Here is a 27,328-nt window from a genome sequence, read left to right on the forward strand (position 1 = left end):
AAATAATTAAAAATAAATGGTTTAAATTTTTTTGATAATTTTTTTTTATTTATAAATCAGATCAAAAGAAGTCTAATTTTTAAATCAACTCTTATACTCTTTAAATTTGAATTCTATTATATTAATATATTATAATCATTTTTCAAATCATAGAATTGAATTTCAAATAGAAAGGATTCTTTTCTTAAAGAAAATAGAATTTTTTTTCTCATGTTAAATAGTTTTTAAACAAATTCTAAGTCTTTCACTAATTAAAAATACAAAACCGCCATTAACTTTCTAAAATACGAAATATTTATATTTATCCTTTTAAAATATATAAGGACAAATTAGTCCTAAGAGACTTAAATGTCTCGCGTTTAAAATACTTTAAAATTCAACGAGACCATGATAAAACGCTTTAAAATGACGGATATAGACTTGATGTCTTTCTTTCTTGGCATTGAAGTAGTTCAAAAAGATTATCAAATCTTCATTCCATAGAAGAAATATGCAAACGATATTTTGAAGAAATTTCATATGAAAAATTCAAAATCAGTTCCTATTCCAGTCGAAGAGAAGTTCAAGTTGTTGAGAGAAGAAGATAAAGAAAGATCAGTAAATTTCACATATTACAAAAGTTTGATTAGAAGTCTAAGGTACATGACTGCGACTAGACTAGATTTCGTGTTTGGAGTTGGATTGCTTAACAAATTAATGGAAAAATCTTATACTAACCATTTGCAAGCTGTAAAACAGATTTCTCAATATATTAGAGGTACTTTAAATAATGATATTTATTATGAAAATACTAATAAAGTGAATATTGTCGGTTACACTGATAGTGATTGGCCAGAGATATAGAAATAAGAAAAAGTACTTCAAGATTTGCATTTCATCTTGATTTTGATGCAATTTCATGGTCATTGAAAAAACAACCAGTAGTTGCTCTCTCTACGAAGCAAAATATATAGTAGCAACAAGTTGTGCAACGCAAGCAGTTTGACTAAGAAGAATCCTTAAAGAATTGAACGAGAAACAAAGTATTCCAACAATAATATTTTGTGATAACAAGTTAGCTATCGTACTTTGCAAAAATTCAATATTTCATGGGAGATCAAAGCATATTAATATTCAATTTCACAAAATTAGAGAGTTTGTGAATGAGAAAAAAATTGTTATCGAGTATTGTCTTACTGAAAAACAAGTAACAGATATATTTACAAAATCTTTAAAGATTGAGTTATTTTATAAATTGAAAAAGATGTTTGAAATGATTAATTCAAAAATTTGATTCAAGGAAAGTAATATTGATTTAAAAAATTAAATAAACTTGCATCACCTCATATGGACAAGAATTTTTATGAAACATGATTAAAAAACTGATGAAGCAAAATTTTAATTAAATACAATAATCATCAATTTATTGGATTTTGCTATAAAAGCTAGTAATATTAAAAGCTTAAAAAATTTTCAAGTTGTTCACAATGCTGAAGTTACTTATTTTGAATACTCAAAATTAAAAACAAAGTCAACTAAGTATATTCACGGTCAATTAACAAGTTGGAAAAGTCATGAATTATTAGTATCAACCTTTGTCTATATAAAGGCCATATGTACTTGTGATTGTGTGTTTATAAGAAAAAATGAGCATGGTTTTTCAAAATTAGAAATGTTTCTTTGTTCTTTTATTTTATTATGAGTATTGGTGAGTTTAAAAGCTAAAAGAAGATAAAAGTATTATTTATGTGAGTGAGTAATTTTGAGATTAATTAATTGTAAAAATGATATTTACAAAAAATAATTACAATACAAAGACCTTTTAAATAAGAAAAGGAAAAGTATAAGTAACCAAGTTAGAGTCTGTCAAGTTTTACCAACAATAATTAATTATTAATTTTAAATTTTAAAAATAATAATTATTTAAAAAATTTAAAAAAAAATAAATCTGAATAATAAGCATTAATTATCATTTTGAATTATAAGGATTAGTAAAACAAACCCTGAATCCTACATTCTTTTTTTCCCATCGCAATACCGCTCTGCGATCTCACTCTACCCCTACTTGAACTATTCTTTCCGTCATCATTCCTTGCGATTGGCACCACTGCCAACCACCGCAGCGCCTCCCTCGCGATTCGCAGCGACGTCGACCATCACAGAGCCGTTCTTGCCGCGATTCGCCGCGCCGCTGACAACCACAGCGCCCTCCTCATCGCGATCTGCAGCCTGCCACCACCGCAACGCCTCCCTCGAGATTCACAGCGCCGTCGACCACCACAGAGTCGTTCTTGTCGCGATTCGCGGCGCCATCAACCACCACAACACCCGTCGCGATTTGCAGCCCGCCACCACCGCCACAACCCATTCACACGTCTGAGGGTCATAATAATAGAGATAGTAATGCTGCTGCTAAGACTCAAGAATTGGCCATTCTCAAGCATGATCAATTGAATACACCAGTCAACTATTATGATTTGTAATCACTAATATTTTTTACTTTTTTATTTTTTTCATATCTATACTTAAATATTAAATTCTACCCATTCAGGTGTCAAATCCTGGTATCTTTACCATTAAATTATAGTTCATTTTGTATTATTATGGAGGAATAAAGTATTGAATCGTTGTTCAAATTGTAATTAGAAAATTAGAAGAGATGAGTCTTTATTGTGATAATACTTGTAACATCATGTGTTTTATCAGGATCTCAAAGTTTTAAAGTTGAAAATTAAAAAATAATTTTGAGGACATATAATCATAAGAATGGTTTTCTATATTTTTAGGATCCTGTATCAAATATGTTGGTCATGAAAAAAAAATAAAAATATTGTTTTTGTAGTGGAATTTGTCTTGTGGTTGCAGATCAAACTTGGAAGTTTATATCAAGTAAAGATTCAGATTGTCAAGAGCATGGGTGGTAAAGATAAGTGGTTCAAGTTGATGATTATGTTTTTGACACTTATCCAAACTATATTTCTATGATGTTTGCTTATGCTTATTTGTTAGTTTTGCTATTTTTATACAATAAAAACATGCTTTAACTTCTAAGAGTGATGTATAAAATGATTTAATCTGGGAACAAATTATTGCACCGCAAGAATATATTATTAAGGCATGGGGCTCTTGTTGCATTAACTATAGCACCTTCATTGTAACTTATGTCAAAACATTTTTGACACTATAACAAAGTACATTATTCAACTTTGGATTGATAGCATTTTGTAATTTTAAAAGGAACTGGAGGTTGTTCAGTACGCATATCTTTATCTCTAATTTCCAAATTTCTTTCATAAGGGTAGTCTTGTTATTGTAGGCTTGTAGCATTAGACTTGATGTAATTTATGAACTAGTGCATAATAAGATGTTTTGACAAGCAGATTATGAAAAAAGAAGATGTTTGTAGAAACTCTACACTTTCATATTAAAGATTCTCTTCATATGCATGTTCTTTAATTTCACGATGATCATTTGGATGGAATGGTTTTTCATGCAGGATTACGGATACCTTCAGATTATCCCGAAGCTTCCAATGCATTTGATAGAAGCATTTACTCTCAATGAGAGGTGCACAATCTTTTTCTGATGCATCCAATAACAGTTAGTCACTTTGAACTCACCTTATGATTTTATCATTCTAGCACTGAGTAACATTTATTATTTACAGGTATGTATATAAAGAATACCCCGCTGTCATCAAACAATATGGGTGGTCAAAATCATATAACCTTCAAGTTCATTGACAGATTACTTCAGCACTTCAAATTTATTGTTTTGTTTAGTTTTATGAACGGCGAACTTCGGGTTGTAATCAATTATCTACAGATCATATAACAAATAATTAATGATTTCATTTTTATTTTTGTAGTCTTGATTAAAATAAAGTTAGTCTTCTTTACTAAAGGTAAAGGTAGGGAATTGTATTCAAAGTTTAGATTAGGGTGCGTCAGAGTGGATCTAAATCTTACCTGATTTTAAGTAGTTATGAAATTAATGACATATCCAAGCAAGTTTTAAACAGAAGACACATTTATTAAAGACGCATCCATTAAAGACACATCTAATAGTAGACACATTGATTAAAGACACATCTATTAAAGACACACCCCTGTTTGCGAAAATCATTTAGTCAGAAGACACATCTATTAAAAACACTTCCAACAGAAGACACATTCATTAAAAACACATCCAAATAAGTTTTAAACAAAAGACACATCTAATAGAAGACACATCCATGAAAGACACATCCAAGTATTAACTGGGTAAACAAAATAAGTGTTTAACAAAAGTAAAAAAGATATCTTCTAAAGAAGCACTCCTTAACATATCAAGAAAATTAGATACCTTTACTGTCTTCATTTCTAACAACTTCTGCTTGTATGCTAATTAATCAAACAAAGCATCTTAAGAACCTATAAAAGAATAATTTAACGAAAAATAATGGCTCCACCAAGCTAATACCATTTCTACCTAAATGAATTCAAAGTACACAAGAAAATGTTATGACATTCTAGTTCTTGTTCCGAAGAACATACAAGTTGGCTTTCGACAAGTTTTTTTTATCATCTCATCATTTGTAAGATCAGGTGAAGCAACGATCTTATCAAGTCTTTCTCTATACTGCACAATCTTTTGTTTCTTCTCCATCTATGTATCTCCCAGAAAATTGGAACAATCCTTCTCTCAGGATTTCATGTCAGATCAACCATTTACAAGTTCTTACTTTACTCCTAAATTAACAACAGAAGAAATTCACCATAGTTATAAACAAAGACTAGTAAACCATACTAACACAGGAACCATATCAACAAAAAATCTATTAATTCACAATTTCTATTTTTCTAAATAAAACATGCAATAACACATCATCAAATCTCAACTCTAATGTAATGTTCGCAAATGAACCCAAGAACCAGCAATTAGCCAAAACCTTGAAGACCCACTTACCTCTTGTTGTTGCGCCGGTGTCCGAGGGAAGACACACTACAAGGGGGGCTCGAACTCGAGACAGGGAGTGATTCTGGGAGGGCGATGCAGCGGCCAAAGAGTTGCGGGGATGCTATTGTCTCCACGAGGCCGGAAGGGTCCAGCCGCAGTGTGTCTTGTGGCAGAACTACTAGAGGGCGTCGCGATGAAGGTTTCACGTGTAGATGCGTCTTCAAGGCGCATCCGACAGCAACATGCAGTGGCGCCGGGGTCACTTGGGCGGATGTGGGGCCGTTCTTGTTAGTGGCGGCGTTTGGTTTTCCGGCGGCGTTGACTCCGATGACGAAGGTGACCAGAGAAGACGGCGATCCGCCGTGCTATGCGGCGCTGCAAGTGGAGATGGGGAGTGAGGGTGTGTCTCAACGGTAAGAACAAGTGAAGAAGGGGTAAAGAAGGGTTACAAGGGTAAATAAGTGGCATTAGGATTAATTTGGATTAATTTAGGATGTGGATTTTTGAATAAGTGGGCTTTGTGAACCAGCCCAATAAACATTGGTAGATATTGGCAGATTTCATGTGTAACGTAGCATGATTGATAAGAAAAATAGACTTGTACAAGAAATAAGAGAAGAAAATGACGATATTGATAATGTTAGTATTGATAGTGGTAGATGAGATAATGATATTAATAAGGTATGGTTATACAATAGAAATAGTAGATATAAAAGTTATAGTGTTAATAATGGTAGATGAGATAATGATATTAATAAGGTATGGTTATATAACAGAAATAATAGATATAAAAGTTATAATGATGAGAATGAGGAAGGTGGTGTAGATGGTGTGGATGGTGTAGTAAGCAGTTCTAACACTCTGCAAGAATTTTGTAGAAATTTATACCGTCATAGCATATTATTACAAATAACACTGGTAATGAATAAGGTATGTTAGAGTTTAGACAACATCTTAATCCTATTTGCATATTTAAATTTTTTCTAAAATTCAATCTTATCCTACTTGTGGGTTGAGAATTCCTCAACTTTAACCCTATTCACATTCTAAATTTTCCATCCAACCTACACAGAACAAATCATTTTTTTTAAATCAAACATAATATTTAAATATTCCATAATATACTAATAAAATAAAAAATACAAAATTAAATCTATACTAAAAGCAACAAAATCATAATGAAATTCATATTAAAATTACAAAATAGAGAAGATGTATGTTTGATCTTTATCAATTTCATCGTGCATGTATAATAATTTTTTACATGCTATAACATATCAGGAGTGCATGTTAGTCGAATAAAGTTAGACCTAAATTTACACTGGACCTTAGATTGATTATCTACAAATAGAGTTAGTATTACCAATCCTAATTACAAATAAAACTCCACAATTAATTTTTGTTATCATTTAACCGATTTTTTAACAGAACATTTTTTATTAGAGGCAGTGTTGGCTTTGGCTAAAATAAACAGAGACCAAGTTGATGCAAAATTTAGTTTAAGGATAGTGATTGGTATTTTTTTTTAATTTATAACTTTTTTTGTGAAAATTATTTTATGTAGACTTTCATAAAATATTTAATTTAGATAAAGTGATATGTATATTTTAGAATTTAATTTTTTGTTACATTTGCTTTGGTGCAAATGTAAATAGTTCCCTTACTTTCTCACAATAAAACTAAAAGAACAAAAATAGTGTTCTATTCATCTCTGGTGATCAGGATACAGAAATTCATACATCTGAAGTTATGAATAATGTGAGATATAAAAATAAATGTAGCAATGAATACAAGGGAATCAAAATAAGCTCCAACTACAAATTAGTACTATTGAGTGCTACCAACTATAAACTACCTAAAGTGAGGTTGCAATGGCCAAAATGAAGATACAAATGGGAGGAAAGGTCATGAAATTTATCATTACAAGGTTTATTTTTCTGAATTCTGTTAAAGTAGGGGCAACTTCCCAGTCACTGAATCTACATATGATTTTGGTCCTGAACAAAATCAGCAATAAAGTTTTAGCCATTCATTCAGAATCAGAAAGCAACATATTATAGTGAATTCAATGACACACAAGCACTTGGAATAAAAGATATTGCTTGCAAGTGGCTTAAATGAACTTCTTAAGGTTTCAACTGTGGTAAGTTTTCCATGCATTAAGTGCTTGTTTGGACCCCATTAAATCAATAGAAAAAAATATTTTTTCAATGAAAAAGATCATTTTGTATTTTTTAGTGTGTTTAGCAAATTTCTACTAGTAAAAGTAAAAAGCACTAGAAAAATAAAAAAAATATATTTTTTGAGAAACTACAATTTACATCTTGTTTTAAAAGATCTTTTTTCCTTATAAAAAAGATGTTTTTCACATAATAAATAAACAAAAAAGTACTTTTATCTTATTGTAACCCAAACATAATTGATAGATAAAAAGATCTTTTTACATGAGATATCCAAACATAAAATTACTTTTACTTTTCTAAAAAATCTTTCAAAAAAAGATAACTCAAAAAATATATTTTCTTAGAAACTCACCCAAACAAGCCCTAAAGACATAATTTTGAAACCCTATTAATTCTTCTAAGCACTCTTAAACAAACCCTCAAAATAGAAAGTAAACATCGGCATAAAATCCAAGGCAGAGAGGCATTCAATTTCTATGCTATTTACATTCCTAATTTTTCCTATTATGATTTTTCATGCACAAGTTTGATCATACATGAAATACAAAGCAACAAGAAGATTACCAGGTCCAACAGCAAGAACAGTCTTTGATCCTGCCGAAACCTGCATATATTAAAGCTTTAGCAATACTATATTGCTATAAATAACCAGCAACACTAAATTTTCCAAATGATACAATCATAAAATAAAGGTTCCAATGGATAACATGGGTTTTAAAATCTAGCAGTAAAAGTTAGGACTATAAAGGTCCTAAAATAAAGTTCAAGGAGTATACATTATTACAAAGGACTTTGCAGCTGTAACTATCACAATAACTCTTGGGAAATTGTGGATTCAGATTTCTTATGCCCAAATATGGGAAGTAATCTCTTTACCTCAAAATGGTGCAAGGAGATGAAAGGCGACCATTCAAATTTTAACACTTTTACATTTCTTAAGAAGTAACTATTAGTAATTTCACTTGGAATTCGCTACAACCCACTAACTCCCTGATAGAGGTTTGTGAAAACATGGTATTATATTCTCCATTTTTATGCCACATAATAAGTATTACCTGTGTTCGCCCAGCATCAGCAACAACAAAGGTTGGAAGGCCAATACTATCAGCTGTGTCCTTCAGCTTATTCCTGATTAAAATGATCAGGTTCATTGTTTCTGAAAACAAGAAATGAAACAAGAAATGAAATTAAAGTATTTAGAATAAAATAATCTGCTTACATTTCTTGTTGATTCCTGCAAGTCACAACAATTTTTGGCTGGCCGCAGCTTTCCCATTGTCTCAAAAGTGAACGGTCACTGCAAAAGTATTCAGTAGTTGAGTTTTATTACACCAGCAAATGCACCATCAAGTAAAATGATCATCATCTTCATGGCTAATGGGAAACATTTTACAAAAATTACATAAGTTTTTCCATTCGCTCGTGCTTTATAGGTAAGGACTAAGGAAACTTATCAGAACAAAAGTACCTGTGAATTAATTCAGCATACATGCCAGTGGCAGCATCTGCAAAAAGCGGAAAAAGCAAAGGCATAAGGAAGTTTGCAACGGTCAGAAGTAGATCCTTGACGAAATTAACAAATTGTTTCTTATCTTACGAGCACATTGTGACGCAATCTTTCCAGATTTCATCTTTAGGTCTTGCCTTACAACTAGCACCTGACAGAGGTTGCCATTGAAATCAGAACCTTTTTTTTTTCTTGAGAATTAAAAGCATACAGATAGAACTGCACCAGAATTAAGCATGGAATCAACAGAAAGTTTGGACTATTCATTGAAGAAATTGCTTGCTAAACTAAATTCCTGAATTCCTATTTACTAAACTCCAATATCTGTATCTCTATCACCCTGTTTTATTCTAATCCCTAACTACCAATGCTAACTAATCAGAGGCATGATCCTTAACAGAGACTTGATGCCATTGCCATACACTACTTCAAAATTTATTACGCAATCTTTGATTTGTTTTTCTTTCTTTTTATTTATGCAACACAATCTGGTTCAATTCTTCTCAGTATCCATAGCATTTATGTATTCACCTCAAAAGTTTGTTTCATAGGTTGTTTCTTTTGTAGAATTGCAGATTGAACTTTTGAGATTTTACATCGTACAAATTCAACCATCCAACAAGTTCAATAAACGAATCCTTTTCATACTAAAAGTCACCATTTCAATCAGATATATTAACCTAATAACCAACTAAAAATCAAAACTCAAAAAGACTCCCATAATATGAGAAATTGATGATGAAATGGATTATAAAAAACTAAAGGACTAACCATTTTCAGGTCTTGATCACCATTACTAGATACTGACAATTGGTGTTGAGCCTTGCCAGATGAGAAATTTTTCTTGGGAAGATGAAATCTACCGGGCTTTGTCAAGTCCAACAACAACCCAAAAATGAAACCAATAACAAGACCCGGAACAAAGTTCTCTGGCTTGAAACTCCCTGCTAGCCATTCTCCCTTTTGCTTTTGCTGTTGCTGCTTTTAACAAAGGTTGGAAAACATAAATAAAAAATGAACATGACAAACTTCTTACAACCCCTTTTAAGGAGAAGGTTATAAAATTATAAAGGAGCTTCCATGAACCCATTTAAGCATTAAAAGGAAGCAATTTGCATACCCCCTGAATATTAAATTATGCAGGGAACAAGGATTGAGGAGAGTGATAGAGATAGTTGTGAGTTAGTAACAAACCTGTTCCCCAGGTTCAGTGGATTTTAGGACGAAACGAACCATCGGGAATTGTACGGTTTTGGTGAAGAAGGGACATCAAAAATGGAATGACCTTTTGAAAGTTGAAGACTTGAAGGTGCTTTCGTATTGTCAGCAAAAAAAGGGTTCAGAACTTAAGAAGATAAGCCTGCGTTACCGAAATATACATATATGCACTAAAAATTTAGGGCAAATGACTTGGTTAAACCAAGTGCATTTGAAAATGGTCTGAATATCCCAAATCGAAAATTGTAATGTTAAAGTCTCAAACCACATTTTTATATAAATCGAATTGAATCTAAATGATTTAGTATGATTTAGTAAAACAGGTAGTAAATCGAATCTAAATAATTTAAATTAGGTAATAAACGAAGTTCAATGAAAATTGAATCAAATCAATTCGATTTACACATGCAATCAGAATTAGAGTAAATCGAATGTAATTGTTTCGATTTACAAAGCAAGGAGGTATATAAAAACAAGCTGCTATACGAAATTTTGTAGAAGAGTGAGATTCACAATGGCTAGTGATAAGAGTTTTGTAGCTCTTGTGCACTATAGAGGGTCCATTAAGAAGAAAACGCGATCAGGAATTAAGTTTACTGACAAGGACCCGCTGAGTATTTTTCTCAAACCTTCGACAACTTTCACTAAGTTTAAGAATACTATACTCCAGAGACTAGGACTGCATGGCGTGAAACAGGTGGAGAAGTTGTTCGATCGAATTTCGATTTCCGTGTTACGCAATGATGTGAAGTATGATTCATTCATTATTAGCAGTGACGAAGATATGCAGGTGCTGTTTCATTGTCGCCGTCAGTTTCCTGAGGTGAGGACTCCGGAGTTGTTGGCGAAACTTGTGGATATGGCATCTAGTTCTGGAGGCTCGAACAGAAATATGCACTCCACAGGACATGTATCCAGCTCTAGTGCATTGCCTGTTGGATCATCGTCAGCAGTGCCGGTGATTGCACCCGAGCCAGACTTAGTGGCTTCACCATCATTTGCCGTCAATCTGAATCGAAGTTGTGATGCATTAGTTGGCAAGGCTGGACCGTTGGGAGACGGTGATTTCGTGACGCCCAGTTCTCCTCTGTGTGTTCTGGTATTCGGAGAGGTTGGAGCATCCGAAGGGGTTGAGGATGCATTGCAGGATGATGATGATGATGATGATGATGATGATGATGATGTGGAGCCCGCAACGATTGCTGCGAATGATAGTGAGGAGGAGACACCACGGACGACTCCACCTGTCGGAGGGGAGCATCTAGTTTAGGTACTAATCAGTACCCCCCACTTCTCTGCTTTGGACTTGGACGCCATGGCACCTCAAGAAGATCCTTCTGTACCTGTTGGCTTCGGGTCAAGAGACTCACAAACTGCAGGAGGTGTATCTGAGTTTCAGGTCGTCCAGCAGTTTCAGGATAAGGAGGAAGTCGTGCTTAGCGTGAAGACCTATAGCATTCGCCACGGGGTTGAGTACAAGGTATTGGAGTCGGATCACCACAAGTACTATGGCAAGTGCAAGGAGTTTGGGAGCGGGTGCGTATGGCTAATCCGGGTCAGCCTCCGCCAGCGCAAAGAGATTTAGGAGGTAAAACGGTACAATGGTCCTCATACTTATCTAACCACACTGATCTCTAGTGACCATAGAAAGCTTGATTATCATGTTATATCGGCTTTCATTATGCCCCTGATCAGAGCTGATGCTGCCACGTCGATTAAGGTACTGCAGAATGTCACGGAGGCACACTTCGGGTTCAGACCGACGTATAGGAAGGTTTGGATGTCCAAACAGAAGGCTGTGGCACAAATTTATGGAGACTGGGATGATTCGTATAATGAGTTGCCACAATGGGTATTGGGCTTGCAGATCACTATGTTGGGCAGTGTAGCTGTATTAAGGACGAGTCCTATTCGAGTAGGTGGGCAGTTGGATGATTCTACAGCTTATTTCCATCACTTGTTTTGGACATTCCTACCATGTGTTGAGGCATTTCAACATTGCAAGCCATTGGTTAGTGTGGATGGGACCCACCTGTACGGCAAATACGGTGGTATACTGCTTATCGCGATTGCACAGGACGACAACTTCAACATCATCCCTATTGCCTTTGCACTTGTGGAAGGTGAAAATGCGGAGTCGTGGTCATTCTTTCTATCCCACCTTCGGGCTCATGTGACGCCTCAACGGGGTATACTTGCCATATCAGATAGGCACAATGGGATAAAGGCTGCGTTGGAGGCTCCTGAAGGGGTATGGCTTCCCCCTATTGCATATAGGGCGTTAGGAATCCGTCACGTGGCGGCTAATTTTGCCCTGACTTTTAAGGAGAAGGATGCAAGGAGGCTGTTAGTGAATACTGCATATGCAAAGACGGAGGTTGAGTTTCAATACTGGTTTGACATCCTGAGAACGTTTGATCCTGCGATGTGCGACTGGGCTAATTGAATTGAGTATGCACATTGGACTCAGCATCGGGATGAATGCCGCAGATTTGGGCACATAACTACGAACATATCTAAGTGTATGAACTCGATCTTAAAGGGTGTTAGGAACCTTCCGGTGTGTGCATTGGTGAAAGCCACATATGGGCGGTTGGCTGAGCTATTCGTTCGCAAGGGAAAAGAGGTCGAGGCACAGTTAGGCACTGGACATCAGTTCAGTCAGCATCTGCTTAAGGCGATCGAGGCCAACCTGAAGGCCTCAAGGTGCTTCACCGTGATGCAATACGACAGGGATAACTCAGAGTTTACGATGGCTGAGACCACTCCGATAGGGGGCTTTTCACTTGGCTCATACAGAGTATCCCTCAAGGACCAGATATGTGATTGTGGCTATTTCCAGGCACTTCATTATCCATGCCGACATGCGTTGTCATGCTGTGCATATGCATGCCTAACGTGGTCCACCTATGTTCACGAGGTGTATCAACTTAGCTCTGTGTTCAATGTTTATCGGATGGGATTCACTCCTCTGATTCTGGAGAGATTCTAGCCACCATATGATGGTCAACCATCGTTCTAGACCCGGTCAACAGACGGGCGACTGAGGGACGCCCCAAGACTACTTGGATTCGGACTTTGATGGATGAGGCGGACCCGAACCGGCCCAAGAGATGTGGACTATGACGACAATCCAGCAGTAAATGGGTAATAGCATACACATACCAGTAACAAACATCATGCATAACCTCTTTGAGCAGCTAAAATTATTAGTCCTCAGTATCAATGACCAATTTTTTGAAAGTGAACACTCTCATGCCATCCATTTAAATAGCAACACAAAGGCTTGGAGCTGCAAGAATATATAAGCATTAATTCCCTTTGGCTCAGAAAGTAGTAATATAATACTCACCCCTATTATGTTAAAGATGAGGTAAAGGCTTAAATATACTAAGTAGTGAAGCTTCTCTTTGGCTCAGAAATACAGACCATCGAGAAAGCCTTCCAAAGAAAAAGCAGCCTTGCTATTCCAATAGACTCCTCAAGTTCAAGGCGATATGTAAAGATTTGTTTCCAGGAATCACCAATAATCCTTGCAAGAACAATAACCATCCTTAAAATGGTGAAATCTATTAGCATCCCTCAAAATAATTTCTCTTCCAGTGACTTTAGCAATCAATTGGATTGCAGAATGGCAATCGCCACAAACCCACAATTTTTTATGACTCTAATTGGCATCCCATTAGGCACTTTTAGGAGATCATATGCTACAACTAGTTTTTCATTATGATAACCCAAGCTATGTGTCTTCTCTTCCTCACCCACATCATGTAGCACAAAGCTACCATCCAGATAGTACTCGGCTTCCCTTAACAATCCACCTAACTTCTCCAATATTTTCATAATAACTGGCTATTCGAGGTGGCCCTTGTTGTCTCCTCCTGTGAACATATGTACTTTTTTCTCCACCTCAATCCAACTGCAGCCAGGCAATTTGATAACACTCCTGGCTTTTATTTTTCCCCTAAGGACTTTAACATCACTCCATCTTCCTTTGGTGGCATACATATGCGATAGCAGGACATAAGGCCCAGCATTTTTGGGCTCTAGCTGAGCAAGCTTCTCCACTGCGACTTCAGCCAAATCTAGCTTCATGTGGGTTCTGCATGCACCTAACAGTGAACCCCACACAATAGCATCTGGTTCTATTAGCATCTTTTCTATTAGTTTCATTGCTTTATTTACCTTGTCTGCTCGACCCAGCAAATCAACCATGCAAGCATAGTGTTCGATTCCTGGTTCCACTTGATATTTGTATTTCATTGACTCAAAAAATTCAATCCCTTGATCCACCATGCCATTGTAGCTACAAGTTGTAAGAACTCCAACAAAGGTAACATCATCTGGTGAAACTCCCAAGAAGCACATGTCACGGAAGACATCGTGATAAACCGCTATTTTACAGTTTATCTTGTGCTTAATTTAGTGGATTTTATCCATTATTCTCACACTTATTCATTGAATTTGCATGTTTTACATTTTACTTCCTAATTTTGTACTATGAGTGAAAACATGCTTCTTTGGCCTTGAATTTGCTAATTTTATTCCTCTCTTATTACCATTCGATGCCATGATATGTTTGTTATCAGGGTTTATAAGGTAGGAATGGCTTAGAGGATTGAAAGGAAGCATGCAAAAGTGGAAGGAATACAAGAAATTGAAGGAATTGCTAAGTTGTCAACCCTGACCTCTTCATACTAAATCGATCATAACTTGAGCTACAGAGATCCGAATGAGACGGTTCCAGTTGCGTTGGAAAGCTAACATCCGGGGCCTCAAAATGATATGCAATTTGCCATAGTTGCCATCTAGCTAGGCGACGCACACGCGTGGATCACGTGTATGTGTGACCGTGCGAAAGTTCAGCGACGCGTACGCGCGGGCGACGCGTACGCGTGACATAGCCATGTGCTGGACGTATCAGAAATCACTGGGGATGATTTCTGAGCTGTTTTTGGCTCAGTTTCAAACCCAAAAACACATATTAGAGGCTGTAGAGTGGGGGAATCAAATATTAACTTCTCATTCACATAATTTTAAGTTTTAGATGTAGTTTTCTAGAGAGAGATGCTCTCCCGTCTCTCTAGGTTTTAGGTTTTTAGGTTTATTTCTTCTCAATTTTAGAATTCTACCTTGCTTCAATTTAGGTTTCTTCTACTTTAATTGTTCTGGTACTTTGGTTTATTTATTTCTCTTGTTGAGTTGTTTGTTTCCCCAATTTGGTTTATGAACTCCATGTTAGATTCAATTTCTTTTTAATGCAAGTTGAGGTATTTCATATTTATTGCTTCTTTCTTCAATTTATTGTTATTATTCCCTCTTGCAATTGTTGGTTTTAGATTTTATATTCTCTTATTGCTTTTTTATGCTTTTATTTTGTGCCCACCAAGTGTTTGATAAAATGCTTGGGAGGATTTTAAATTAAACTTTTATGTTCTTAACTTGGATTGATTATTTAGAGACTCTTGAGTTATCAAAAGTCTTTTGTTGATTGGTAATTGAGACTTGCTAGTTGGCTTAGGCTTCACTAAATCTAGTCTTTGATTAGGACTTGTGGACCTAAATTGATTTTGATCACTTGACTTACCTTCATTGTTAGAGGTTAACTAAGTGAAAGCAAAAGGCAATTACCATCACAATTGATAATGATAATTAGGATAAGACTTCTAATTTTCTTTCCTTGCTAAGTGCTTACTTAATTATTAGTTTATTCTTCTTGCAATTTATATTTCCTTGTTCCTTATTTCAAAAACCCAAAAAGATACTTTTTCCATAATCAATAGTAAGTACACTTCCCTGCAATTCCTTGAGAGACGACTCGGGGTTTAATATTTCGGTTAATTTTACTGGGTTTGCTTAATTGACAAACAAATTAAATTTGATTGAGGTTTAATTGTCGGTTTAGAACTATACTTGCAACGTGATTATTTTTGTAAAAAATCTTTACCGACGATTTTACCACTGTCACATCTAAAGCTTCCTCTGCCAAATCACGCTGGGAATAACCTGTAATCATAGAATTCCACATAACTACATCTTTCAAAGGAAATCTGTCAAAAATCTATTTTCCTTTCACAAGATCACCACACTTAACATACATTGGGATCAACACTGAGGCAACATACAAATCTTGATCAAACTTGGATCTCATCAACTGGGCATGAACCTGTCTCCCATGAACAAGACTTGCTAGGCTGGTACACACAGAAAGAACACTGATTAATAAGGGAAAATTCAATGCGACACCTTCTTTCTGCATCCTAGCAAACAAATCTAATGCTTCTAACTCATACACTTTCCTTTCATAAACCTTTATCATAGCACTCCAAGTCCCCTCATCCCTCTCCTTCATTTGCTCAAACACACATCTTGCCTTATCCAGATCCCTATCAAGTCCAAATCCCAAGATCATCTCATTACATGTAATAGCAGGCTTCCCTGGCATTGCGTTGAAAATATCAAAAGCCTCCCTCATCCTCCCACTCCTAGTATACCCCATAAGCATTGCCGTCCATGACACCTCTTTCTTCTCGGGCATCACTGATGCGTGAGCATCTTTCCTATCTTTTCCTAGTGAATTTGTATCTAAATTGTTGACTTTAATAAAGAATTAATTATCTTTTAGCCAATATGGATGCTACTTTGAGACTTGTGCAATTTTGTTTATTTTAGGTAACATTCGGCTGGATTTGATGGAGTTTCTGCAGCACAAGAATCAAGGGAGATGGCAGCGAAGAGTGATGCGTGTGCGTGACTGATGCATACGCATGATTTGAAGATTTGCACAGCGATACGTGCGCATGACCGACGCGTCCGCGTGACTTGCGAAAAAGACCATCGACACGTACGCGTGACATGCGCCACGTGTAGAAAACACAGAAAAATACTGGGGGCGATTTCTGGGCTGTTTTGACTCAGTTTTCAGCCCAGAAAACACAGATTATAAGCTGTAGAATGGACAAAACATGTGGTCCCCACCCATCAACTGAAGACCTGCTGATTATTCTGATTTAAATTCAAATCTTATTTTTAGGAAAGGATATTATTTTTAATTTTAGATAATTAGATTTTAAAATAATGATGATTATTTATAAAAAGGGATTCCATTAGTTAACTTGAGGAGACCATCAAATTAGAACTTAGCACATTTTACCTGAATCCTTATTTTCTCTCTGAATCATGAGCAACTAAACCTCCACTGTTAAGGTTAGGAGCTCTGTCTATTTGTATGGATTGATTTTATTGCTTTTTCTATTTTAATTCATGTATGGATTTATAATTTAAGAATTGTTTTCGCTCTTCATCTTATGAATTTGGGTGGAACGGAAGTATGACCCTCTTTCTATTTGAGTTATTGTATAACTTGGGAAAGCTCTTTACTTGAACAACAGCTTGAAAATAATTTCTCCTAAATTTTAATTATTTAGATTTAACAGGATACGTGACATATAATCCTCTTATTTTTGGGTAATTAGTATTTTTGTGGCATATAAACTGAAATTTGAACTTCACCCTCTAATTGAAATTAATTGACCAAGGCATTGGCAGTCGATGAATTTTAGAGGAGGCTAGAAGGGTCTAAGGAATTAGGGTCTAGTCACATATAGTTTGCCATAAATTAAATCCTTCATGATTAAAATAGTTAGTAAGAAAAGTTATTCTGGAAAAATAGATAACTCCGAAGCCTTAACTGTTTCTCCAATATTTTATTTTCAACTTATTTACTTGCGTTCCTGCCTTATGATATTTTTAAATTAAACCTTTTGAATATCTCAAAACCCTTTTCTGTTTGCCTAACTAAGTAAATCATTTAACCATTGTTGCTTGATCCGTCAATCCTCGTGGGATCGACCCTCACTCACCTAAGGTATTACTTGGTACGACCCGGTGCACTTGCCCGTTAGTCTGTGGTTGTAAAATCACCGCACCAAACTTTTGGCGTCGTGCCGGGAATTGATAGTGATTAACAACTAGTAGTTGTTTGATTGCTTAGATTAGGCGTTTTATTTTTAATTTTATTAAAATCCATTTTTTTTATATTTTCAAAAAATAAATAAATAAATAAATATTTTTATCTCTTTACACAGGTTACCTCACTGGGAATTCTCTACACTCTGACGTAGAGATTTTCATCTTTTCTTATTTTCTGTTTGTTTATGCGCAGGAACAGAGATAAAGAACATCTCTTAGACTTTGATCCTAAACCTGAAAGGACTTTCAGGCGACGTTTACAACAGGCAAGACTCTACAAGGCTGTGGAATCCGCTATGGATCCTAATGATGCTGATAATGCAAATGTGGCTAATCCGAATGGAAATGAGAAACAAAGGAGAGTGCTTGGCTCTTACTCTGCTCCTACTGTAGATCTTTATGGAAAAAGCATCGTGGTGCCTCCTATAGCTGCGAACAACTTTGAGTTGAAGCCTCAACTGGTCACCCTGGTGCAACAAAACTGCCAGTATCATGGTCTTCCCAACGAAGACCCAAATCAATTTATCTATAGTTTTCTGCAGATTTGTGATACTGTGAAGACAAATGGAGTGAACCCAGAGGTGTACAAACTCATGCTCTTCCCATTTGCTCTGAGGAATAGAGCAATGCTATGGCTAGATTCCCAACCCAAGGAGAGTTTGGATACTTGGAACAAGGTTGTTACTGAGTTCCTTACTAAAATTTTCCCACCAAAGAAGCTGACTAAGCTTAGGGTGGAAGTTCAGACCTTCAGGCAGAAGGATGGTGAAACTCTTTATGAAGCTTGGGAGAGATACAAGCTACTGACTAGGCAATGTCCTCCGGACATGTTCTCAAAATGGACTCAATTAGATATCTTTTATAAAGGCTTGGGTGAAATGTCCAAGATGTGCTTAGACAATTCTGCAGGAGGTTCATTGCACAAGAAGAAGACACCGGAGGAGACTATTTATCTTATTGGATTGGTTGCTAGCAACCAATATTTATACTCATCTAACAGGAATCATGTGAACTCTGAGGCTCCTCAGAAGAAGGGTGTCATGGAAGTAGAAGCTCTTAATGCTCTTCTTGCTCAGAACAAGATTATGTCTCAGCAAATAAGTCTACTTACCCAACACATGGGTGGCTTGCAAGTCTCAGCTATCAACATCCAAAATCCACCTCAAGAGGTCTCCTATACATGGCAGGAAATTTAGTGCAAAATGATAACTATGATTATGCTCAATCCTCTTCTGAACAGGTCAATTACATGGGGAGCAGTTCTAGAAATCCCAATAATGACCCATATTCTCATACATACAATCAAGGATGGAGAAATCACCCAAAATTTGGGTGGAGAGACCAATCTCAGAGACCTCAGGATTTTAACAATAATTCTCAGGGCGGCTTCCAACAGAACAATTACAATAACTGCCAATTTCAGTCTCAGCAGCAACAACAACCTCAGCAGGCTAACTCTAAATCCAAGGAAGATTCTAATTGGGAGATGATAAAGAGTTTTATGTAGGAAACCAGAGCCTCCATTAGAAACTTGAAAGTGCAAATGGGCCAGCTAAGCAAGTAAATACCTGAGAGGTCTGCAAGTACATTTCCAGGTGATACAGTGGTGAACCCAAGAGAAGACTGCAAGGTTATTCAATTGAGAAGTGGTAAGACAGCTGGCTCTGAAACAAGGGCCAATGAAGAACTAGTTGAAAAGAAAGCTCCAGAGGAGAAAAAGAAAGAAGTGGAGCACGCCCCTCCAAAGCGTTCAGACAACCCGTTCCCTGACTCTCTGGACAGGTATCCTACATTGCTAAAGGCTCTTGAATACAAGCCAAAAATGTCATATCCTCAGAGACTTCAGAAGGCTTCCAAAGAAAAGCAGTTCTCTAAATTTTTAGATGTCTTCAAGAAGCTACAGATCAACATTCCATTTGCAGAGGCTCTTGAGCAAATGCCTCTCTATGCTAAATTTATGAAAGAACTGTTGACCCACAAGAGAAATTGGAAGGAACAAGAAATAATGGTGTTAACCAAGGAATGCAGTGTTATTATTCAACACAACATTCCTGAGAAGATGCCAGATCCAGGGAGCTTTATAATTCCTTGCACCATTGGGGATGTCACCATTCAGAGAGCTTTATGTGACCTTGGAGCTAGCATCAATCTCATGCCACTTTCAGTGATGAAAAAGCTTCAAATTGAGGAGGTAAAATCTACTCGTAGCTCTCTTCAACTTGCTGATCTTTCTATTAAATTACCTGTGGGTGTTGTTGAAGATTTACTTGTTAAAGTAGGACCATTCATCTTTCTTGTTAATTTTGTTATATTAGACATGGAAGAGGAGGTAAAATCCTCTATTATATTTGGTAGACCCTTTTTAGCTACAGGTAGAGCTCTGATTGATGTACAAAACGGTGAATTGACCTTGAGGGTCAATATAGAATAGGTGGTCCTTTATGTTTTTGAAGCTCTCAAGTACCCTAATGATTCTAAAGGGTGTATGAAAATAGATGTTATTGAACCACTTGTTCAAGAGGTACTGAAAGCTGAGGTGCTTGATGACATTCTGGATCCTACCTCTGAGTATGAATTAGTTGAAGTTGATGATTCACCACCCCAGAAGGCTATGGTTCACACACCTAAAGCAGAAGAGGAAGCCCCCAAGTTTGAGCTCAAACCTTTACCTCATTCTCTGAAATATGTATTCTTGGGTGAAAATGATTCATATCCAGTGATTATTAGCTCTTCTTTGAAGAGGAAGAGGCGCTTGTTTCAGTGCTCAGGAGCCATAAAACAGCTCTTGGGTGGACCATTAGTGACTTGAAGGGGATTAGTCCAACCAAGTGTATGCACAAGATCCTCCTTGAAGATGATGCTAAACCAGTTGTGCAATCACAAAGGAGACTCAATCCAACCATGAAAGAGGTGGTCCAAAAAGAGGTAATAAAATTATGGGAAACATGTATTATTTACCCTATTTATGACAGTCCTTGGGTAAGTCCTGTGCAGGTAGTTCCCAAGAAAGGAGGGATGACAGTGATCAAGAATGAAAAGAATGAGCTTATTCATACAAAGACAATCATAGGATGGAGAATGTGCATAGACTACAGAAGGCTCAACATTGCCACAAGGAAGGATCATTTCCCCTGCCTTTCATTGATCAAATGCTTGAGAGGTTAGCTGGTCATGCTTTTTATTGTTTTCTAGATGGATATTCTGGATATAATCAAATTGCAGTGGACCCTCAAGATCAAGAGAAGACAGCATTCACATGCCCCTTTGGAGTATTTGCCTACAGAAGAATACCTTTTGGACTTTGTAATGCTCCAGCAACTTTTTAGAGGTGTATGCTTTCAATTTTTTTATATGGTTGAAAAGTTTATTAAGGTATTTATGGATGACTTTTCTATTTTTGGTAATTCTTTTGAATCCTGCCTTAAGCATTTATCTCTTGTCTTGAAACGATGTCAAGAATCAAACCTTGTTTTAAATTGGGAAAAATGTCATTTTATGGTTACAGAAGGTATTGTTCTTGGACACCAGATTTCAAGTAAGGGAATTGAGGTTGATAGAGCAAAGGTGGAGGTAATTGAAAAATTACCACCACCAACTAATGTTAAGGCAGTCAGGAGTTTCTTGGGTCATGCAGGATTTTATAGAAGATTTATAAAGAAATTTTCAAAAATTGCTAAACCTCTAAGCAACCTGCTGGTTGTTGATGTTCCTTTTGTCTTTGATTCTGATTGTCTGCATGCTTTTGAAACTCTGAAAGCAAACCTTACCTCTGCTCCCATTATAGCTCCCCCTGACTGGGATTTACCATTTGAATTGATGTGTGACGCCAGTGATTTTGCTATAGGAGCTGTTTTAGGATAGAGGCATGGTAAGCTTGTACATATCATTTACTATGCCAGTCGTGTGTTAAATGATGCACAAAAGAATTACACAACTACAGAAAAAGAATTATTAGCTGTTGTGTATGCTGTTGATAAGTTTAGGTCCTATTTACTTGGTTCTAAGGTTATTATTTATACTGATCATGCTGCTTTGAAGTACCTTCTAACCAAACAGGATTCTAAACCAAGATTAATCAGATGGGTGTTGCTCCTTCAGGAGTTTGATATTGAGATAAAAGACAGAAAAGGGTCAGAAAATCAAGTAGCTGACCACCTCTCCATAATTGAGCCTGAAGCAGGAGTACAACCACCCACAACTGTGACTGAGACATTTTCAGACAGTTGTTTCTCATTTAGCAGGCTCCATGGTTTGCAGACATTGCAAATTATAAAAGCCATGAATTTCATTCCAAAGGAGTACAGCAGGCAACAAGTAAAGAAGCTATTGACGGATGCAAAGTACTACATTTGAGAGGAACCATATCTTTTTAAGAGGTGTTCAAATGGTATCATCCGGAGATGTGTCCCAGATGAAGAAACACAGTAGATTCTCTGGCACTGTCATGGTTCAGATTATGGAGGCCACTTTGGTGGTGAAAGGACAGCTACAAAGGTCCTTTAGAGCGGATTCTACTAGCCGACTTTTTTCAGAGACGCAAGAGCATTTGTGAAGCACTATGACAGATGTGAAAAAGCCACAAATCTCCCTGCCAACCATGAAATGCCACAGTAGGGGATTCTTGAGGTTGAGTTGTTTGATGTGTGGGGTATTGATTTCAGGGACCCTTCCCACCCTCACATTCAAACAACTATATTCTAGTGGCGGTGGATTATGTGTTCAAGTGGGTAGAAGCTGTGGCTCTACCCACCAATGATGTTAATGTGGTAATGAGCTTTCTTTAGAGATATATCTTTAGCCGGTTTGGTGTCCCAAGGACACTCATTAGTGATGGTGGAAGCCACTTCTGTAACAGACAGCTGGACTCTCTTCTGCAGAGATATGGAGTCCGTCATAAAGTGGCAACTCCCTATCACCCTCAGACAAGTGGACAGGATGAAGTTTCTAATAGGGAACTTAAGAGGATTTTAGAGAAGACCATCAGTGTTTCAAGAAAGGACTGGTCTAGGAAGCTTGATGATGCTCTCTAGACATACAGGACAGCGTACAAGACTCCCATCGGCATGTCCCCTTATCAGTTGGTCTATGGCAAAGCCTGTCACCTGCCAGTTGAGCTGGAGCACAAAGCTTACTGGGCAATCAGGTATCTGAATCTTGATTCAGAAGCTGCAGGAATTAAGCGAATGCTTTAGTTGAATGAGCTTGATGAATTCAGATATTCAGCCTATGAGAATGCAAAACTCTATAAGGAGAGAACCAAGCTACTGCATGACAAAAAGATTGCCATCAGAGTCTTTGAGCCAGGACAAAGAGTGCTTCTATATAATTCAAGGCTCAAATTCTTTCCCGAGAAGCTGAAATCTCGGTGGTAAGGATCGTTTGTGGTTACCAGAGCTTCACCATATGGTCATGTGGAAATACAGGAAGAGAATTCTGACAGGAAATTTACAGTGAATGGCCAGAGGTTGAAGCACTATCTTGGAGGCGAGATTGATCGCCAGAGGTCCACTCATCTACTGAACTAGCAGAACTGACCGTCAAGCTAGTGACGTTAAAGAAGCGCTTGTCGGGAGGCAACCTGATAATTTCGTATCCTTAGTTATTTTTTCTTCGTAGTAGTAGTTTTCTTACTTATTTGATTTTTATTGAGTTCTTACTAATTTTTTGATCATGCAGCTAATTTAGAATAGGAGCCAAAAAAAAGAGCACACGACGCGTAAGCGTCGCTTACGCGTACGCGTCAAATGGGTGTGCATGAAAAATAAAAATGAACAGAGTGTCGCGCGGGAGTGGCGCAGGAATGATGCCTTTCGCACAAACAAGCCCACGCGTATGCATACGCCATGCGTGCGTGATAGGCAAAATTGTGATTCACATTCTTCACAACTTCGCACAACTAACCAGCAAGTACACTGGGTCGTCCAAGTAATAAACCTTACGTGAGTAAGGGTCGATCCCACGGAGATTGTTGGTATGAAGCAAGCTATGGTCATCTTGTAAATCTCAGTTAGGCTGATTCAAATGATTATAATGGTTTTCGAAAATAATAATAAATAAAGCATAAAATAAAGATAGAGATACTTATGTAAATCATTGGTGGGAATTTCAAATAAGTGTATGGAGATGCTTTGTCCCTGTTGAATCTCTGCTTTCCTACTGCCTTCCTTCAATCATTCATACTCCTTTCCATGGCAAGCTGTATGTAGGGCATCATCGTTGTCAATGGCTACATCCCATCCTCTCAGTGAAAATGGTCCAAATGCTCTGTCACAACACGACTAATCATCTGTCGGTTCTCGATCATGTCAAAATAGAATCCATTGATTCTTTTGCGTCTGTCACCACGCCCAACAATCGTGAGTTTGAAGCTCGTCACAGTCATTCAATCCTTGAATCCTACTCGGAATACCACAGACAAGGTTTAGACTTTCCGGATTCTCAAGAATGGCCGCCAATAATTCTAGCTTACTGCTTATACAACGAAGATTCTGATTAAGAAATCCAAGAGATATGTACTCGATCTAAAGTAGAACGGGAGTGGTTGTCAGGCACGCGTTCATAGGTGAGAATGATGATGAGTGTCACGGATAATCACATTCATCATGTTGAAATGCAGCGAATATCTTAGAATAAGAATAAGCATGAATTGAATAGAAGAATAATAGTAATTGCATTAATACTCGAGGTACAGCAGAGCTCCACACCTTAATCTATGGTGTGTAGAAACTCCACCGTTGAAAATACATAAGTGATGGCCCAGGCATGGCCGAATGGCCAGCCCCCAAAGTCTAAGAACTAAATGTCCAAAGGTAGATACCAAGATTAATTCCCAGATGAAAATACAATAGTAAAAAGTCCCATTTATACTAGACTAGCTACTAGCGTTTACAGAAATAAGTCTAAGTGCAGAAATCCACTTTCGGGGCCCACTTTGGTGTGTGCTTGGGCTGAGCTTGAGCTTTACACATGCAGAGGCTTCTCTTAGGGTTAACCACCAAGTTGTAACATCTGTTTGGCATTTAACTCTGGTTTATGACGTGTTTCTGGTGTTTTACTCCAAAATAGAGTATGGAATTGGCGTTGAATGCCAATTTGCATCATCTTAACTCGAATAAAGTGTAGACTATTATATATTGCTGGAAAGCCCTAGATGTTTACTTTCCAACGCAGTTGAGAGCGCGTCATTTGAAATTCTGTAGCTCCAGAAAATCCATTTCGAGTACAGGGAGGTCAGAATCCAACAGCATCAGCAGTCCTTTGTCAGCCTCCTATCAGACTTTTGCTCAGGTCCCTCAATTTCAGCCAAAAAATACCTGAAATCACAGAAAAATACACAAACTCATAGTAAAGTCCAAAAATGTGGTTTTTACATAAAAACTAATGAAAATATCTCTAAAAGTAGCTAGATCCTACTAAAAACTACATAAAAACAATGCCAAAAAGCGTATAAATTATCCGCTCATCACAACACCAAACTTAAATTGTTGCTTGTCCCAAAGCAACTGAAAATCAAATAGGATAAAAAGAAGAGAATATACTATAAATTCCAAAATATCAATGAATATTAGTTCTAATTAGATGAGCAGGACTTGTAGCTTTTTGCTTCTGAACAGTTTTGGCATCTCACTTTATCCTTTGAAGTTTAGAATGATTGGCATCTCTAGGAATTTAGAGTTTAGATAGTGTTATTGATTCTCCTAGTTAAGTATGTTGATTCTTGATCACAGCTACTTTTATGAGTCTTGGTCGTGGCCCTAAGCACTTTATTTTCCAGTATTACCACCGGATACATAAATGCCACAGACACATGACTGGGTGAACCTTTTTAGATTGTGACTCAGCTTTGCTAAAGTCCCCAGTTAGAGGTATCCAGAGCTCTTAAGCACACTCTTTTTGCTTTGGATCACGACTTTAACCACTCAAGGCCTGGATTTTATTTCCTTGGGCCCTCCTATCCATTGATGCTCAATGCTTTGGATCCTTTTTACCCTTGCCTTTTGGTTTTAAGGGCTATTGGTTTTTTCTTCTTGCTTTTTCTTTTTTTTCATATTTTTTTCACCACTTTTTTTTTCGCAAGCTTTTGCTTTTTCACTGCTTTTTCTTGCTTCAAGAATCAATTTCATGATTTTTCAGATTATCAATAAAATTTCTCTTTGTTCATCATTTTTTCAAGAGCCAATAATTTTAACATTCATAAACAACAAGATCAAAAATATGCACTATTCAAGCATTCATTCAGAAAACAAAAAGTATTATCACCACATCAATATAATTAAACTAATTTCAAGGATAAATTCGAAATTGATGTACTTCTTGTTCTTTTGTATTAAAAATATTTTTTCATTTAAGAAAGGTAAATGATTCATAGAATTATTCATAGCCTTAAGACATAGTTACTAAACACTAATGATCATGTAATAAAGAATCAAAACATAAACAAATATGAAGCTTAAAACCGAAAAACAGAGAAATAGGAACAAGGAAGTTAAGGAATGAGTCCATCTTAGTGATGGTGGCGTCTTCTTCTTGAAGGACCAATGATGTCCTTGAGCTCCTCTATGTTTCTTCCTTGCCTTTGTTGCTCCTCCCTCATAACTCTTTGATCTTCTCTAATCTCATGGAGAATGATGGAGTGCTCTTGGTGCTCCACCCTTAGCTGGTCCATGTTATAACTCAAGTCTTCTAGAGAAGTATTGAGTTATTCCTGAAGAGAGGATTTTTGCGTGGTCTAGAATTCAGAATAAATTCCCGTTGCAAGTATAGCTTCTAAACCAACAAGAATCCTTTCTTATAAACATTTTGGTTGTCACAAGTAACAAACCCCTAAATAAATTGATAACTGAAGTATTTAAACCTCGGGTCATCTTCTCAAGGAATTGCAGGGAGGTATGTTCTTATTATTGGTTATGAGTTTGTAAATTGGGAGTTTTAAGAATGAGGGGCAATTATGATAAATGACGAGTAAAATAAATAAATGACTGTAAAATAAACTCTTGGCAAGGCATGAGAAATTAGAAGTCCTATCCCAGTTATCCTTATCAATTGTGATGAGAATTGAATTTTTCTCCCACTATGTTAACCTCTAACTATGAAGGTAAGTTAAGTGGATGAATTAATTCGAATCCTCAAATTCCAGTCTTTCCTTGGGAAAAGTTAGAATTATTGGATCTTAAATTAATCCTTGAAGAATTCCAATTTTTAGTCAACAATGAGTTTGACAACTCAAGAGTTACCAATTAATCAACCAAAGCCAAAAGGGAATAAAATCTACTTGAATGAAAATAATTTGGATAGAGCCCAAACATCAATAACATAAATTAGAGAAAATAATCATAAGTCTGAAATACCTCAAATTATATTAAATAGAAAGTCAGATTGAACATAAAAGTCCATAAGCCAAATTGGCAACATCAAATAATCAACTAAAGTAATAAATAAAAGTAGAAAATAAATTGAAGGAACATTGAACCTGATATGAAGATGAAATAATCCTGAAGTGAAAAGAAATCCTAATCCTAAAATAAATTCTAAT

General features: G+C 36.5%; 3 protein-coding genes and 1 pseudogene across 3 annotated transcripts; 2 read left to right on the top strand and 2 right to left on the bottom strand.

Annotated features, from left to right (window-relative positions):
• Positions 1–6,597: 6,597 nt before the first annotated feature.
• LOC107470788 (uncharacterized) lies at positions 6,598–9,975 on the bottom strand. Its single transcript, XM_016090209.3, has 8 exons — positions 9,802–9,975; positions 9,379–9,585; positions 8,698–8,758; positions 8,569–8,605; positions 8,320–8,397; positions 8,156–8,228; positions 7,665–7,704; positions 6,598–6,914 (listed from the first exon to the last, which is right to left on the bottom strand). Exons 1-8 carry the CDS (start codon positions 9,841–9,843, stop codon positions 6,865–6,867), a joined length of 588 nt encoding a protein of 195 aa, XP_015945695.1. The 5' UTR covers positions 9,844–9,975; the 3' UTR covers positions 6,598–6,864.
• A 364-nt stretch (positions 9,976–10,339) lies between these two features.
• Positions 10,340–11,095, top strand: LOC107470698 (uncharacterized). The gene has a single exon (XM_016090109.1). The coding sequence runs from the start codon at positions 10,340–10,342 to the stop codon at positions 11,093–11,095; it is 756 nt and encodes a 251-aa protein (XP_015945595.1).
• Positions 11,096–11,140: 45 nt separating this feature from the next.
• Positions 11,141–12,271, top strand: LOC107470700 (uncharacterized). The gene is made up of 2 exons (XM_016090110.1): positions 11,141–11,361; positions 11,521–12,271. Exons 1-2 carry the CDS (start codon positions 11,141–11,143, stop codon positions 12,269–12,271), a joined length of 972 nt encoding a protein of 323 aa, XP_015945596.1.
• Positions 12,272–13,224: 953 nt separating this feature from the next.
• The window catches only part of LOC127743196 (pentatricopeptide repeat-containing protein At1g56690, mitochondrial-like), a 34,341-nt pseudogene continuing 20,237 nt past the window's right edge, over positions 13,225–27,328 (bottom strand).

This window comes from Arachis duranensis, chromosome 10 (assembly GCF_000817695.3).
Source record: "Arachis duranensis cultivar V14167 chromosome 10, aradu.V14167.gnm2.J7QH, whole genome shotgun sequence".
Classification (NCBI taxonomy): Eukaryota; Viridiplantae; Streptophyta; class Magnoliopsida; order Fabales; family Fabaceae; genus Arachis; species Arachis duranensis.

Bases quoted from the DNA above. Each gene is read 5' to 3' on its own strand.
- LOC107470788 (XM_016090209.3), bottom strand. From the start codon at position 9,843: ATGGTTCGTTTCGTCCTAAAATCCACTGAACCTGGGGAACAG. The intron at 9,586-9,801 runs GTTTGTTACTAA...TGTTAAAAGCAG, and splicing joins CCACTGAACCTGGGGAACAG to CAACAGCAAAAGCAAAAGGG. The intron at 6,915-7,664 runs GTAATCTTCTTG...GATTTTGTTCAG, and splicing joins TGTTCTTGCTGTTGGACCTG to GACCAAAATCATATGTAGAT.
- LOC107470698 (XM_016090109.1), top strand. From the start codon at position 10,340: ATGGCTAGTGATAAGAGTTTTGTAGCTCTTGTGCACTATAGAGGGTCC.
- LOC107470700 (XM_016090110.1), top strand. From the start codon at position 11,141: ATGGCACCTCAAGAAGATCCTTCTGTACCTGTTGGCTTCGGGTCAAGA. The intron at 11,362-11,520 runs GTGCGTATGGCT...GCCCCTGATCAG, and splicing joins TGCAAGGAGTTTGGGAGCGG to AGCTGATGCTGCCACGTCGA.